This window comes from Oryzias latipes, chromosome 23 (assembly GCF_053564925.1).
Source record: "Oryzias latipes strain Hd-rR chromosome 23, Olatipes_Hd-rR_3.1".
In the NCBI taxonomy this organism is placed as follows: domain Eukaryota; kingdom Metazoa; phylum Chordata; class Actinopteri; order Beloniformes; family Adrianichthyidae; genus Oryzias; species Oryzias latipes.
Window position 1 is genome coordinate 20,877,672 of NC_136259.1, and position 16,963 is coordinate 20,894,634.

At 41.6% G+C, this 16,963-nt stretch overlaps 1 protein-coding gene across 1 annotated transcript in view; it reads right to left on the reverse strand.

Moving 5' to 3' along the window:
• The window catches only part of sema3c (sema domain, immunoglobulin domain (Ig), short basic domain, secreted, (semaphorin) 3C), a 44,558-nt gene that overhangs the window by 24,595 nt on the left and 3,000 nt on the right, over positions 1-16,963 (reverse strand). The window contains exon 2 of the mRNA XM_023952565.2: positions 14,718-14,890. Within this exon, the coding sequence (XP_023808333.1) occupies positions 14,718-14,856 (139 nt within the window). The 5' untranslated portion in view covers positions 14,857-14,890. The remainder of the gene's footprint in view (positions 1-14,717; positions 14,891-16,963) is intronic.

Below are 16,963 nucleotides of genomic sequence, written 5' to 3' on the forward strand. Positions count from 1 at the left end.
GCTGAGCATCATGGAAGAGGCGCCGTTGTGGTTTTTATGGAACAGAGGTTGAATGCCGTCTGTACCGAAAGACATGGGGGCCAATAAAAAGGAAAAACATGTTGTTTTGACTTTTAAGGGAAAATTCTTCTCATGATTGTCCAATGACGCTTCGAGTTGAGAGGACAGGGCAAGAACCTGACATCTGGAGGGCCTTCTATAATTGATGTGGGCAGGTGGCCCTTGTACGTCCCTGTGGAGATCACCGCAGTCTCCTGTGCCGTGCCTTTGAACCCCGGTACCCCCCCTTTCACATGGATGGCAGTTTGCTTGTGAAATGACCCCCCTCCCAATGGATTCAATGGGTGCTGGAATTAGTAGGAAAGCGGCGAGAGGAGCCTCAAGAGTCTCTCTCTTTGAAGTGAAGTGACCTGACGGAAGAACAAAAACGGCTTTTTGTTGAGCAAAAGGAAGCGCAGAGGTCATTCAATATTAAACTGCTGGACGGGCCTCACATCAAACTCATGTGGGGGAAGAAGCAGAACCTAACTTGCAGATAAAAAGAAAAAATGTAAAAATGACATTTATTTATCAAAAACAACGTAAATTAAATTAAAATTTAACCCACCCCCCACTAGTAGAACGGCTGCACCCCCTATCCCCGCCACCCTGATCAGAGCTACACGTGACAAATTTATGAAGTAAACACTTTTCAAGATGGTGGCTTTTCTGTTCGATTTATCTCCATAGCAACCATTTTATCTTTTGGTCGCCTGGACCTGACGAACAGATCGATGTAATTTTTAGAAGAATCTGCAAAAGTAAATTTTTGCCGCCCTTTTTTCCCCGGGGTTCCCCCCTCCTGGGCGGGGGCGGCGGGCCCCTGCCTTGCTCCTACCTGGACCAACCGTGGGCCGGGTGGGTGGCTGCCTGGAGTGCGGAGCGGGTCTCCCTTGGGGGGTCCTGGCTCGTACCTGGGGTCGGGGCGGGGGGATGCCCGGAACTCCTGGGTGGTGGTGGGGTGCTCGTCTGGGGCTGTGGGCGTCCCTCTCCGGTGGGGCCCTGCGTTGGGCTCTTCCGGCGCGGCGGGGGGCTGCTTTCCTGGCTGGGCTGGGGCGGCGCTCTCTTTCCCTCTGCGCCTCCCTGCTCTCTGGCTCTGGGGGCCTCGCGGCGGTCCTGCTGGCCCTGGCCTGGGTGGCGGTCTTGGTCGCCCGGGGGGCGGTTGTTCCCTGCCTGTTCCCGGTGGCGCTGGGGGAATTCCGGCTGCCGCTGCTGCTGCGGCGGGGGTATGGGTGTGGGGGTGGCTGGGCGCTCCTCCTCCTTCTTTTCACATTCCACCATCCATTTTAGAAGAACATAAACACTCACCTGAGCACAGGTGTTAGCTCACCTTTGCACTAATAGTTTGCATGATTGAATGAATGAAAGATTTCACACTAGTTGGTTTAAAGGCATAGGTATGCGTTCGTGAACACTATCTGTTTTGTGTGCATGTTGACATGTGGACATTTCTGCGGCTAGCAGGTGTGTTGATAATATTTGAGTGTGTGTGAACAGGCCCCGCCCTTTTTGTACTACATTTGAACCGTACCGTAACGATAAACAACCAGTAAACCTGTCTGCTCTATGCTGCTTCATGGTCTTACCCCCCTTCCCCTCCTATTATCACCCTCCTACCCCCCCCTCTCTCTTGTTCCCCTCTTTCCTTTTCCGTCCGGTCCAACACCAAAGATTTTCAAACATGATTGAAATTAATAAAGTTTGGCCTCAATTACAAAAGGGGTTTATTCAGACATACCTTTGGTTTGTCTGAAGATGAATAACCCCTCTTGTTAGAATAAAATATGTCCAACACAAGAGGCCCTCAGCTCTCATCTGTTTGCCTAGCTGTTGGACAGGACAAGTTAAAAAAAAAAAAAAAAAAAAAAAAAAAAAAAAAAAAAAAAAGTAAATTTTTGGGATTTCCTTAGCAACTGAGGTTTTTTGTTAACGACACCCACATTCCTTAGTTGTTTACATTGTATGTCATATTGTTTTGTTCGTGTAAGGATTCGCGTGTTACATTTTCCCAATATTCCGGTAAAAAACACCAGAGGAAAAGGAAAAAGACACATTTGCGAGCTCGCCACACAACCTCCGTTTGAAATCTAGAAACTTTAGAGCCAAAGCCCCCCCCCAAAAGTAGCTAAGGATCGAGGAAATAGGAGATTAGGAGTTGAAATTATAGAAGGTACTAAAGATCAAGATGACTGCCTCTATCTGAGGTCAAAGATCAACAACATTTCTGTGATGGTGGTAGACTTAAAATTTGGCCAAATTTTTGTGAAGGTTGCTTGAACCAGCGACTCAACTTTATCATTATTTTTATTTATTTTTGGGGGGAGCATTTACTGTGCCCAATATTTATTTTCACCGAGTACGAAGTGCATGCAAATGTTGATGATTTTTTGAGTAAGTGACGGGGGAAAAACTTGTGGAATTTAAGGATTTTTAATCTTGGATGGCAAATACCTAATTGCTAGCAACAGCTACAGCTTCTCTTTCACTATAAATATGTTATCTGGTCAACATAAAATAAGATAAAGAAAATTATAAAAAGACAACAATAACATCTCACTGATCTAGATATTCTGTGTTTTTCGTCGGTTTTAGTACGCTGATAAAAAGAGCAAATAGGGAGAAGTTCTCCAAATTTACTCCACAGGATTCTTTTGGATCAAGCCAGACTTTTACTATATTTCCAGCTTTCCTAGACATAAATGGATTAATGTCCGTCTGTTTTATTCTGCAATCTATAAATACAAAAGGCAGCAGCCACAAAAACTTTGCTTCATTTAAGTGTTTATTCCTCCTCTGCTCAGCTCAATCTTTTATTTTTGATTTCAAAAACAGAGATTAATAGGATTAAGCAGGAAATCTTTACAGGGATCCAGATGGAAACGCTGAGCGTTTGTTGATTAAATTTAACTTTTGCGAATCCAGATGGCGCCCGACTCGTGTCTCGTGCAAGGAAAGTTCTGAGGATGAACTTCTGCCACAGATGGTTCTTGACTTTTTCAAAATAAGATGGCTGCGCAAGCGAGCCGTCAGATTGTCAGTCAGGCATCTGCAAAGGAGGAACCTATTAGGTTTTAATATATGGGCCTCCAAAAACAGGAGCACGCACAGACGTGCATTCATAAACCCCTGAGCCATGTGTTCTTGTCTGGAGAGCGTGCTGTCAGCCCTTTGATCAAACTAGGAGTTTAAAGCGCCACATGGAGTCATTTTTTGTAGTAAATTGTATTTAATTATAGTATGGTGGATTTTTTTTCTACTCTTGCATTATACACAGTATTCTGTTGTTGTTTTACAATGGGATCTGCTCTTTGAACGCCTCTTAACCCCTGGTTACGGTGGCCCTGAAGTCCAAATCACACCAACAAATTATTAAAAAAAAAAAAAAAACATTTTACAGATCAATTAAAAAAGCAAAACGTATAATAAAAAAAAACTTTACATTTCAGAAACCAAAACACACAAAAAAAATGAAACGAAATAAAAATGGACACAAAAGTAATTTCAAGAAATCTAAATGAAATGTTTAAAAACGAAAAACATTAAGATACCATAAAAGGTAGGTAGTATGGGACATCACTTTAATATGTCTTTAATATCTGCATACTAATGAAAGTTTATGATAAGTACGGAGCATTTCCAGTATGGCTTCATGCCGCATAAATGGTTTTATGGGCTTCTTTCTGTTTTTTAACTTAGTGCCTCTTGTAGACTTTCTATTGTAAATATCGATGTTGAAAATGTTATATTTTCTGTGTATGTAAACTATATTCCACTTTCGTTTTGTTTTTGTTTTGCTGCTGCAAACTCAGGTTGTCGTTATAAATAAGAACGTGTTGTCAATTGATCTACTTGGATAAATAAAGGTCCAACAACACCAAAAAAACGTACGGCAGACATGATGGACAAACGTCATCATCCAATCAGCGATGTCCCATAGTTCTGGTTGTTTCATTTTTTTAACATTTCATTTTGTTTTCTGGAAATTCGTTTTGGTTTTCAAATCTTTTTTCGTTTTTAATGACATTTTTATCCAAATCTTTGATGAGTTTTCTTTATTTTATGCAATATTTACAGTTTGGTGGTAACTGAAACAAATTTTTGCCAAGACATTGGCTTCACTGTTAGCTAAATCCTGCATAAGCATGTTGAATGCTTGGGCTTCTAAATATCTTAAAGTAAATTTGAGGGTGTTTGTTATTACATAATGGAAATTTATAGCTACATTCACACAACCATCAGCAACGCACGTTCAAGCGGCCACTTTCAGTCGAAGGTCAATGTAAATGCACGTTTGGGGCTCAGTCGTTCAAGCATAGCTACGTAATTTTTAACAACTGTTTTACAAGCTCAATGTACAAAACATGTGGCTGTTCAACGCACATTGAAAGTTAGACCAGTTGAACTGCGACCAATCAGAGACTCAGATTTGGTAGTGACTTATGGATGGCGTCCTTTCCCAGAAATGCCAAAGGTTTGAAAATTGAACATTAAGAACAAATTAATCATTGTGGCTTGTTTCACGGACGGAATTACATGACACACTCTTTCTTATCTCAGATCAGAAGCGTGAAATAAAAGGCCTGGAGGACATTTGTGATATTTGCACTGCTTTGACATTTCGCACCAAGCCTCTTCCAACTGTAGGTGGTGGACAGAAAGAGGAAGCCCATCCTTGCTTGTCCAGTGTGAACACCAGGACCGTAGGGCTAATTAATGCCCATTGCATACATAGCTTAAGGCACATGAAGCTTCTGATGCATCTTGCATAATAATGCAAATTCAATGTAACCAATAAACTCAGAGTGGTAATTAAGAAGGCGTAACGAGTTAAAAAACATGTCTGTGTCGTGACTGTGGTGAAATCCAGCAGGAACCACAAAAACAGAACAAAAGCCTCCCCACAAACTGTGAGTAACAGGAAGAGACTTGTCAATGTGCGCCAATGTTTATAATGGCACCAATCAAGACCCAGATGAGCCCACATCTGTTTTTTCTTTTCTGATTATGCAGGACATGCTCAGAAGGAAATGCAAACAGCCACATTTGTGGCTCTTCTCGAGGTTTCAATCTCTGACAAAGCTGCCCCCCTCCAAAAAAAAAAAAAAAAAAAAATGCTTGCATAATCGAATAACCCAGTTTTATGGTGATGGCTCCTGCAGTAAACAACGCTGCCATGGTTCTGGCTTGGAATGTCAGAACAGTGAGAGGATTGTTGTCATACCGCAGTGAGGAAAAGAAGAAAAAATCAGATTCATAGTGTCTGGAAAACATGTGGGATCTTTAAGCTGCCCAAAACAGCGACTTTTTCAAATTACAATTCAGGTTTTGGTGATAAATGGAAAACAGTGCTGAAATATTTCCCTATTTATTTTAGCTTCACACATCAACTTCAGAGTGAACTTTCTTCTTTACAATATAAAACACAAACACTAATATTTACTGTACAATTTAAACTTTGAGCAAGTTTATCAACATTTTAAGATGGACCTTTGCATGTTTTGTCTGATGAAATCCTCATATTTGGTTCTTTTGTTAGAACACAGGCTTTGTCTTTGAAAATTAACTGAATGTCTGGATTGATTGATTTAACCCTTTAACACCAAACATGTCTCTGGGGACATCAAAATAATACACGCCCTTTAACATACCGTAATCATTTATGCGATTAACGAGATTCCGTTGATTCTGAAACAGAGGAAAGCATACTGGCTTTGTAGTAACATGCAACACATTACACATTGTCACAACTGCCCTTATTTAAAGGCTGTCTGCGGGTTAGGGTTAGGGTTAGGATTAGGCAAAAATTTGAAGATCTCAGACCTCTTGGTGAGCCTGTACAGCAATGTTTATGCATATTTTTTTTCTATAGGCATGCTGCAGGCCACACGTTGCAGTGGACACTCAAAAAACACAGAGGGGAAAGTAAAGGTTAAGTAAAGTAAAGGTGAGATTCAGATTGTTGAATTTTTTCAACATCCCCAAAGTCTTTTAGTGCTGTTCAATGTATAAAGGCTTGCTCCTCGCATCCAGCCTCTTACACATGAACTGTAGCTGCTTTTACTTTTACTAGAGTTCATGTTTTCAATTTTTATTTTATCTTGAGTAAATATTACTAAATACATTTAATATTTTGCATTACTCAACAATTTAGGCAAAGGATTACACAACACTCTTGAATAGAATACTAGAATATTTACCCTGGTGGGGTTCCGTAGCTTATACTACATAAGAATGCTTTAGAACAATTACAACAATTAGTGTGTTTGCGTGCAACCGCTTGACACAAGGCTTTTAAGTAAATCTACAAAATATGTTTTTTGGAGTGTGGAAATTAGGAAATTGTACAATCAGAGGTGTTCAGGCACTTACGGATCACCTGCACACCCATTCGTGCAGCATTTGTGCGTGGTCAGTAAGGGAGCGAGTCCTCAGACCTTCCCAATGGGCGGCAGTGGCTCAGGCGGTTGAGCAGGTTGTCCAATGATCGAAGGGTCGGCGGTTCGATCCCCGCTCACCTCAGCCAACTTTTGTTGTGTCCTTGGGCAAGACACTTCACCCTCCTTGCCTCCAGTGTGGCTCCACTGGTGTGTGAATGTGCATGAATGATCCCGGTGATGGTCAGAGGGGCTGTAGGCGCGAAATGGCAGCCACGCCTCTGTCAGTCTGCTCCAGGGCAGCTGTGGCTACAACCATAGCTTACCGTCACCAAGTATGAATGAGGAGTGAATGAATAATGGACACAATGTAAGCGCTTTGAGCATCTGGAAAAGCGCAGATAAATCTAATCCATTATTATTATTATTACTGACTAGAAAGTGAAGTAAGCGCACCATATGACAGCGTCATCCATACATCATAAGTGTGTGTCAATTACTTTATTCTGACAAATACTTCACGATTAGCTTACCTCACACACACACACCAAATCCTATGTTTCGTTTTCATGACGGCCACTAAGGTGGTCATACGAGAATGAAGGGCTGCAAGACACCAGTCGCTCCTCTCTAGAACTCTCCACAAGCCTGAAAAACCCCAAAACCTGCAGCACTTGTAAAAGCCAACCCCCGTGTGGCTGCATGTGACTAAGGCAAAGCTTAAAGAGTTGCATATTAGCACAAAGCTGCTTTTCACCTTCTTCAGAATCCACTGGACTTATGTTCGTTGCATAAACAGTTGCAGAGTTAAGGTTGTCAAAAGAATGTCAACACTGGAGTTAAACTCAATTAATCAAGGAGAACCCAAGAACAAATTTTTTTTCTGGGCTTCTTATGTTAATTTGACAATTTACAAATTTCCAGGTTCTCTAGGCTCAGGATGGGACGCAGTCTCAATTACCTCTAAGACAATGAGGCCATTTCCTCTTTTTGCTTAAGAAGAACCTATTTTGTAGTGGTTAGAGGCAATTAAAAGAGATTTTCCCCGTCACTAACTGATGACTTATGATTTCAAAGCTCACAGCTCAAAACGCTGTCCATCCTCTGTGAAACATCAAGACTGGAGATCCTGGGATTAGATAACCATACGACCACAGAAAGCAATGATAGGACTTCAGAAGTGCAAGCAGCAGGAATCTGTGGCAGTAGGCAGTTAAGGTGCCAATCTAAAGGAAGAAGAGGACCACCCAAAGCGGTTTTGGTTGACAGAGTCGTCCGATTGTCTGTCCAACCAACATATTCGACATTCCCAGAGAAGCTGCTCCCAGCACTTAAACTGCAAACAGCGTGCATTAATGCACCGCAGCTACTACTCGTGGACAGGAGCCAGCGTTGGCTCACACAAGGGAAGAATTTCTTAATCTCCTGAATGCAGTTAATTTTTCCAGTTTTCATCTGCTGCCAATTAGACATCTTTCATCGTTGTCACACAGCTGCACGAGGCGCTCTGCTTCTGCTGTCCGAGTTTCCGAGATCAGGCGCCGAATCCAAACAAGACACATGAGACGGGCTGACTTTCCCCTGCTTGGTCATCTGTGCGTGCACTGTGTTGCAGTCCGGCACCGGCAGCAGGTTTCACAGCATGGCTGACATGCTAAGATGATGGTTAATATTCCCAGGAAGATTTGAAACTCAAGCTGACAAACGGCATCGCGCAGCCGGCTCGTTTTCAAGAGCCCCAATTAGCACCTGGCTTTCCTTTTACACGCCACCGACAGTTGAAGGGTTGACCTCTCACCTGAACGCATCAGGAGCCTCTGGCTCCACGCTCTGCCAGCAGACAGTAAATCTTCAGGATTTTACTGTCAGGGAGGCTCTTGAACACTGTCACTGCGAGGCGAGGCTTCCAGGAGAGGATTTTACAACCAGAGACAGAGAGAGAAAAGCACATCCAGGTGGAGCTTCCAGATCCTGCTTATAGAGGACGCGGTCAGACGGTTCAGGCTTCCACGGCGTGCGTGAAAAAGTGATAATGCATTCTTCGTCGGCCATTAACCCGCTTATACATGGTCAACCCGTATTTAGTCCTTAATTCTTGTTTTTTTCCAATTTGGATCGACTATTTGTTATGTCGCGCCGCACCGCACCACCGCTGCAGTCAAGATTCGGTGATATAAAGAGATATATATGCTGATCTTTCCGATGGGTTGAATAAAGCATCAGTTCAGAGAGAAAGTTCACCTCTTACCGCTTGTTTTTGTCCAAATGATGAAGTAAAAGGTTGTTTTAAAGGAGCCGGCGCAGTGATACAAAGCATTTAAGCTAGGTAACCGGAACTTTTCACCGTGCAGTTATCCTGTGGTATATCACTTTTTAATGCACACCCAGCATCCAATCAGAATCAAGTATTCACCTGGACCATGGTAGAACATATGTTAGGTGTATATAGGTGTAGATTCTTCTTTTTGTTAAATGTAATTACTTTTTGTATTTTTGCAAATTTTAAATACCCTTTCATTCTTTTTTGCACATTGCTGTTGTTCTTCTTTTTTTGCACTGATCTGCTGTAGCAACTGAATTTCCCCAACGCGGGATGAATAAAGAATATTCTATCTTATCTTTTTTCAGACGACAGGTTATACAACACGTAAGGGTAAGAAAGGGTGAAGTATGTGAGATGCAGGCACATTGTATGGATTATTCCTTTTTACGTACTGCGCAAGGAGCCTGTTCGTGCTGTTCACATGATCAGTGCCTGCTTCATACCAGCAGACTGACTGTTAGAAATGAAGAAACTAGACTGTCAGAGCATAGTTTGTGGGCATCCTATAGGCGTTTTTACAGTGAAACATTTGTGGTCAATAAGGGACCAGTACACCCATACAATACAATTCTTTTCCCGCATGCATGACAGTGGCACGTTCCATTTTCATGACGTCCCTTAAGGGCGCCGTATGAGCCTCTAGGGAAATATGAGATGCACCTGCACTTACTGACCTTTAAGATGTGACAGTCCCTGTCTGTGACCCTCCACAGATCTGGACGACCCAAAACCCAGCAAATTAATTGCTGTATGGGGGGATGTTAAAGTTTTAAGGGGATCGCAGGTATGTCTCTTAGTTTCCTTGAGGCTAGAAATGGCAACTTTGAAGGATGTCACTGAAATGGAGCGTACAATTGTTGTGTAGTAAGTGTATTGTGAAGTATTTGTAAGGATAATGTCAGTTGAAGGCACTTATGACGTACGGCTGATGCTGTCTACATTGTCCTAATGCCACACGCTAGTAGATAGAATAAAAAAATGTGCACATTTTCCGTCTATGTGGTCAATGGCCTTGATGTTTTTTGTGGCCCACCTGCTGCTCTGTACAGGTTTGCCAATTCTTCACCCACAGACCGTCCGTATCCATCCATAAGGGCAGTTGTGACCAAGGCTTTAGTAAAAAATGCCTCTGGCTACATGTAACTATGACTTTTTCTCCCATAATCCCCGAAATGGAAGTTAAATCTGGTAGAAAAGATAAAGCCAAGAGCTTTGTGTGCCTCAGGCGGGTTAAAAAGAAAGGAAAAAACTATCTCGTTTACTAACAAGCAATGAAAATTTTTACCACTCAAACCCAATCACGACCAAAAAACACACATTCCCACAAAAGCCTAAACATCCCTTCAAGTCTGAATGAATGAAGCGTCGCTCCGTGGAGAATTATAGGGAATGATTAGCAGTAGCAATGAGTCATGAAAGGGAAGGAGTGTCTTTGACGTCCGGTTCCTGATTTCCACCCTGGGTTCTCCTGGTGCTGAAGGGAAGGGGCAGAAATCCTTTCAATCAATCTCTCTGACAAGCCCAGAGCGTAAAAATCTACACAAACCACACAAAAGCCCTCCGTGGGCCTTTTCCTACTCCAACATCCGTCATGTCGCGACATCCCAACTGTATATATTTATAAGCTTAATTTGGATTGAAAGTGGAGGTTTGCCAGAAGAGAGTGAGACTGTTGATGAGGTTAAATGATCCGGATCTGAGACGCAGAGCACTCCGGCATTTATCAGTCCAGGAGACCAATTCAGGCTTTTTCTTTTACACCGACGGGTAAAAAAAATTACTTTCATCAAGTGACAAAAGCAGCAGCAGTTTGAGCAACTTTTACTCAAGTAGATGGAAAACAAACTATACTTGAGGTTTTTCTTCTTTAAAAAACAAAGGATAAGTTATTTAAGTTTTCCCATTTTTATGGATTAATTATTATGTTTGTGTGAGTTTTAAAAATTCTAGTGTTTTAGTACACTGAGGAATTTCTTTTTCCAACAATAAAATAAAGTTTTTTTCTCATTTTTTTACTGATTCTCCTGAGTCAGGAAGCCAAACTTTTGAGTCGCTAAAATTTGGGGTTTGTCAACAAAACTGTTGACAAAGAATGTCTGCAAGAATGTAAAAACAGTTTTTATGAGCAACGAAGAGTGAAAAATTATTACGGGACACAAAAACTACACATGGAGACTTACTTCTGTGCAAATTTACCAGACGTTTGTGAATCCCAGGTCAGTTGTAATTTATATTTACCCAGAAGTCTGTGCAACGTTTAGACAAAATGGATTCAATGGGATTGTAACCAAAAATGTTCTGTATTTTTTTTCTTCTTTATGAGTCTAAAGGCCTGTTCACATCGGGACGAATTTCGCCCACGATTTTCGCCGACGTTTAACGCCTCGTGACTAAACAAATGGCACCAATGTGAGTGTGCACACCGACGCGAAAAAACGCCACGCGTCAAAGTGTCACTTTTTAAAAAATGCCTCGGGTTCGTTTTTTTTTTGACGCGCCGCATCGAAATCTATTCAACCAATGAGAATGGCGCTTTTGCACACGTATCTGGAGCTTCTGAAGTTACAGTAAAACACAACTTGGGGACGCTCAAACACAAAACTGCCTTTCTGAGCACACATACCAGCGAAGAAGATAGATGCCAAGTAGCGTCTACACCAGGGGTGGGCAATTCCAGGCCTCGAGGGCCGGTGTGTCTGCAGGATTTCCAGATAGTCTTGCCCTACTCATGGCTGATTACCTGGTTCAGGTGTATCCAGCCAATTAGAACATGCCAGAGCAGGGTATGCTGAAAAACATGCAGGAATGCGGCCCTCAGTGCCTACCTCTGGTCTACACTGCCGCAAAGAAATAATGACGGACATTCTAAAATATCCCCGAACCAAGCACCAGTTGGAGCTACTGGTGCTTGAAATATTCATGTTTTCTTTGTATGATTCTGACAAGCGCGTAAATACTTGCTCTCTTCTTGTGAAAAGCGTGAAAAGCGACTTTAAGAAGCGTAAAGTTGCGCAGCGCCACCTTGTGTACAGGAGTATTTCTGTTTACATTAAGCGCCATCTAATGTCAGGGAATGATATTGCATGTTCGCTCGGCTCATTGTCAGGGAAAATCGCCTGGGTGTGAACACAAAAAACGTGGCGAAAAACGCTGGCGAATAACACCTGGCGAATATTCGTCCCGGTGTGTACGGGCCGTAAGAGTCCAGGATGCCACAGTTTCTGGTTTTTGTGGCTTTTCTGTCTAATTCAATAATTTTAGTGACACCCCGCCACTAAAAGTCCCGCTCCGATCATCTTTTGATCCATTTTCAAAGCGTTCCCAGTGCTCTTTTATTTATGCCGTTTTCGCCATAATCCAAAAACTTGTTGTTCTATAGGACAGCTTCTGCAGAGCAGCAGTGTTTGTTTAAAAATTTGCCTCTGAGTTGTGAGCAGGACCATTGGTGTTGACCAACCCCGCCCCCACTTCCCAACACCAATTTTTTTTATACGCTCTACCGTTTGCTTCCAGCCCCTCCATCATCAGAAAAATACCACAAGAACATGGTAAGAACATGGTAAAAACATGGTAAAAACACCCAAAACACTTTTTTTGTAATAGGTTTTAAAAAAAGTTAAATTGTTTTTGCAGATTTAAAACAGCATTAAAAAGGAATTATGTGCAGGAAGAGGCTAAAAAATCTAAAAAGCTTATTTGAAGCCTCCAGCTAATGTAACCTAAAAATATAGAAGTTAAATAGAAAACAAATTGATAAATCACAAGTATTAAAATAAGTTTGATAAAAACAAATAAAAACTAACTAACAACACATCAGATTTGTCCGCTAAGACAGAAATACAAAACATTTATTTAAATGATCACTGCGACACGTTCAATTCTTGCAAAGAAGGACATCAGCTGCTAATAATCATGATTTAATGCTCACCAGCAATAACTAACATATCTCATGCCTGGATCCTGATCTATAAGCTTATAATCAATATTTTACTAACAGTGGATCACAGTCTATTTCTAGAATGATTAAAACCATTTTTGTCCTGATAAAATGTGTTTTTGTATCCACAAGACAAACAGCACAACCCCAACTGAAAGAGAAATATGTGAAATTTTTGTCTAAGGCTAGAATTAATGAAGAGTTAAATTACCTCACAGTTCACATGTTGGCGACTTCCAGTCATCAATTATCCGTCAATGGCTTCTGGTCTAAAACCTCAAATGTTTGTCAGTCTCCAGTCATCAATTTGCCATCAATCGTGCAAATAATTGAATTTTAATGGATATGCAATGGGTCTAAATTTGGATTAAACAGTTTAAGAAGCATTGTGTGGGAATATAGACTCAAAGGTCTACTAAGCCACTTCCAAAAAAGTTTGAAAATAAGCTTTTATAAGTGAAATTTGATCTTTTTTAGGTGTTTTAAAGCTTTGCTGGTTCATTTCTTCATGAAATTGCAGTGTTTGAGCATCAGTAAAAACACAAACGACCACAAACCAGGTCAGCAGGAATGCTGGAGAGACATTTAAAGCAACTGGAAGGGGGGGTAATTATCTTTTATCACACGATTCTACATAAATAGGGAAGGTTCGAGTTTATTATGCTAGGGTCGAACGAGAAAAGCACCACTTGAGAGTTTATTATTTAGGTTAGCTGCATTTCACGCTGTTTACAATGCAGTTTTAATTGTGGCTTGGCTGCGTTCACGGCAGGAACGGAGGCACAAGGGAAGGGAGAGGAATGTCGGAGGCTTCTCCGCAGGACGAGGGGCTACAACGGGAGTCCCGTGAACCTGCTTCACCCCCGGGTTGGGTTTCAGCTTCGACACAAGAGCACTCTGGTCTCCTGTGATCTACGGTGCAGGTTTATTTTCTTGGATGTGTTGGCGTCAGTCCACTATACTCAACAGGTTGCCTCTGGGAGGGAAAGAATCCAGCTCGGAAGGCAGACTATGGCGGCCAAACCACCTGCACCTTAGTCCACCCCTCTTCCAGTCACGTTTCATGAGGCTTCCTTCACTCTCTCCGCCACCCTTTGACCATCTCCATTTTCTTCTCTTGGCATGATTTCAGTGTTTGCATAAGAAATGAACCTCCACCTTTGTCCTTAAGAGTCCGTCCACATCTGCTGTTAAGCTTTACTCACTTTTTCCCCCCACCAAGAATGGAATTCTTTCTGAAATGTTTGAGTCTGAGTTTAGATACTATGACAGGTTTGATTTTGTAAATCAAAACATTTTCTTAGCCATATGTTTTTTTGTTTCCATCTTGTGACAATAAAATACAGAAATGCTGCAGAAATGGAGAAAAAAAAAGACCAAAAATGAAAGTGACAGACTGAACTCAGCTAAATTTAACGCTCTGTAAAAAAGAAAAGCATTCGGTTGTTTTTGCTGCACTAAAAACTGACTGATTGACACCTTCAGCTGCTCCATGCTGCACTGAGGCCAGCTCCTTCTCACCGTCCTGCTGCATGGACGAGGTTACTCCACCACACACACCACCCAGAGTTAAACCCACACCGATAAAGGGCCAAAATTCTGTCGAAAAATGGTGAAATTATCTTGTCAGGAACTTTTGAAGATATTTAAAAGCAGACGAAACCGCTGTGCCCACGGGCCTGGAGCTGTGCAGAGCTTTTTGTAATTAAAGTTTAACAAGGAACAGATTGAGGGTTTTCTGACAGGCAGTGCCACCTCCTGCAGAGGCCTGACTTTTGGCCGACACTCAGCAGGACCAAAGATGGAGAAGGATCTCCTGGAAAGGAAGTCTAGAGCTCGAACACAGGGTATTTATTCTGAAATGAACAACATGGCTTTGATAGAAAAGAGATTACTCATTAATGCGCCATTTAAAAGTATTATTATATCCCCCCGGGGCTGGGATTTATCACTGGCCATTTGTTTAGTCGTGGCAGCGGCATGTTTAGTGAGCGAAAACACAGTCGTGAAGCTGCTGATCTATGAGCTTTTTTCTTTTTCTTACCTTCAAAGGAAAGGAAGACTCTTGGCAGAGGTGGAGGGAGGCTGGAGACGCTGCAGCACAGCAGCACCAGCAGAGCAAGGAGGCAAAGTGTCATGGCTGATACCAGAGGTGGTCTGGCCAACCCCTCTGGTCTGCCCATAACCGCCCCACGTAGGTCCCTCAGCCGGTCAGCACTGCCAGAGAAAAATCACAAATTCAGAGTTGACATTTTCATTTAGTTTGACAAAGTAAATGATGACAAATAATCTGTCCTCTTTTTAATGTCAGCACTAAACCCCAAACTTCCCTTTTTGAAAAAAAAACTCAAGAGTTGTTTAAAACTTTACAACGTTGACCAACAGTATTTTAATTTTGCAGGACGAGTTCCCGTTTTGTCTGCAATACTACCAGTAAGCTAATTGCCATAGTTAGCTTAGCATATGCTGCATGCAAACTTCAATGTTATTTTGTGAGCCGCCTTAAAATCCAACCAAAGAAGTCATACCAAGTCACCATTTTTTCGCAATATGGGCGCTGCCATGTTGGAGCCAAATGAGATCAGAAAGCCACAGATTGATATGGTCGGTCTGAGTTCTGGCAACAACTCTGGCCAATCAGCGGTGGGCTTGCTGGAAGTCCACAAAATCTACATGAAACGTCAAACGTTTGGACATGTGGGCCAGCAGGCACCACCAAGAACATGTTAAAAAAACAGGTCGCAGGTCATTCTGAAAAATATAATGACTGACTAAAAGCTGTTTATTTCTCAATCGAAGCTTATGGGATTTTGGCTTCTTGGAGCCAGAGGGTACTTCCTGTTTGGAATGGGTCACTTAGTCCAGTTTACATGTACAGTCACTGACTGATGATGGGACGACTGATCGAGGGGGCTCAGTGATAAACAAATAAAGTTCTTTAAAAATAAAAACTGGAGTCCATTTCCATAAATTGGGGCGTTGAGGCAACGACTGACATGACACAGCAATGGCTTCTTGTAGTGCCTCTAGGGGTGGAGGGACTAAAGAAAGACTATTCAAAATGGTCCATTCAAAAGGAGCTATCCTGGCATGGAAAACTCTACCACACAGCATAACCCCCAGCATCACTCAAGCTCCACCCCCCCCACCCCCCCCAAGCACACACAGCCACAGATATCCGTAGTGCAAATATAAACACACTTACCTAAAAAACAATGACATTTTCAATGAGTTACGTAAATATTAGCATTAGTGCAGAAGGGATCATGTAAACAGAAGATTTTTTTTTATAGCATAAAACTGTTTTTTGCACATATATGGACAACTCTGGTCGATTTACAGATCATTTTAAATTTGTTTACTGTGATAATTGCTGTTGGAAAGAAACTGTCTCTCAAAATACTCATCTAGTGAACCTTGTGTGGAGTAACAACTCTGGAAGCTTTACAATCAGAGCATCACAACCAACTTCTCCTCTAAATCTGTTTCCAAAGGAAGTGGAGCTGTTGCTGGGTTTTCACCACCGTCAAGGAATCCGCAGACCAGGAAAGGTCTATCGCATGCTGTGGACCCGTTTCGCATAACCATTAATTCATAGAGAGCGTTATGTTTGTGGTGTTCAGTGGGAAAATAAAACCTTAAAAAACTGGGGATTCTATCTTTTTCTTTATTTAAAAAAGTACAATTATCATCTCAGAAATTATTTTAGTTTCTCTGGTTACCTTTGCTAAAAACTAAAAGCTAGTGGATTAAGAAAAATGGTGCCATTAAATATAAAGAAAAAAAGGAAAGGATTTTTAAATAATTTTTCACAACACGTGTTGGAAAGACTTCCCTGAAGTGATGTTTAGCAGTCATTTCAAGGCAATTCTAATTCAAACATCACATATTAGAGAGGATCTCTCTAAAGCGAGAAGCTTTCACTTTTTTTGAACAGAATCTGGGAAACATCTGGCAGCAGGAAGATGCTCAGATTTTTAAGTCTGTCAGCATCTATTTTCATTCTGAACAAACAAAACTAATTTGATTGATTTGTTTTTTTTTCGAGCAATTTTCAGCAATAACAACAAGTGAAAAAAACTGCATGCTAAGCACAAGAATCAGATTCAAATAGCATATTTCTGTTCAGTTAAGTTAAAGAAACAAAATAAATTTATCATAATTCACTATCAATGTGGCAGCAACCATTGATATGGTGCTAAATGAGCATTTAGTAATTAAGATCCTTTTTTGAGAATTTCTTGAAGAAAAAGCTGCACAAACTTCTTGGAACCTTGGAAGCCAACAGGA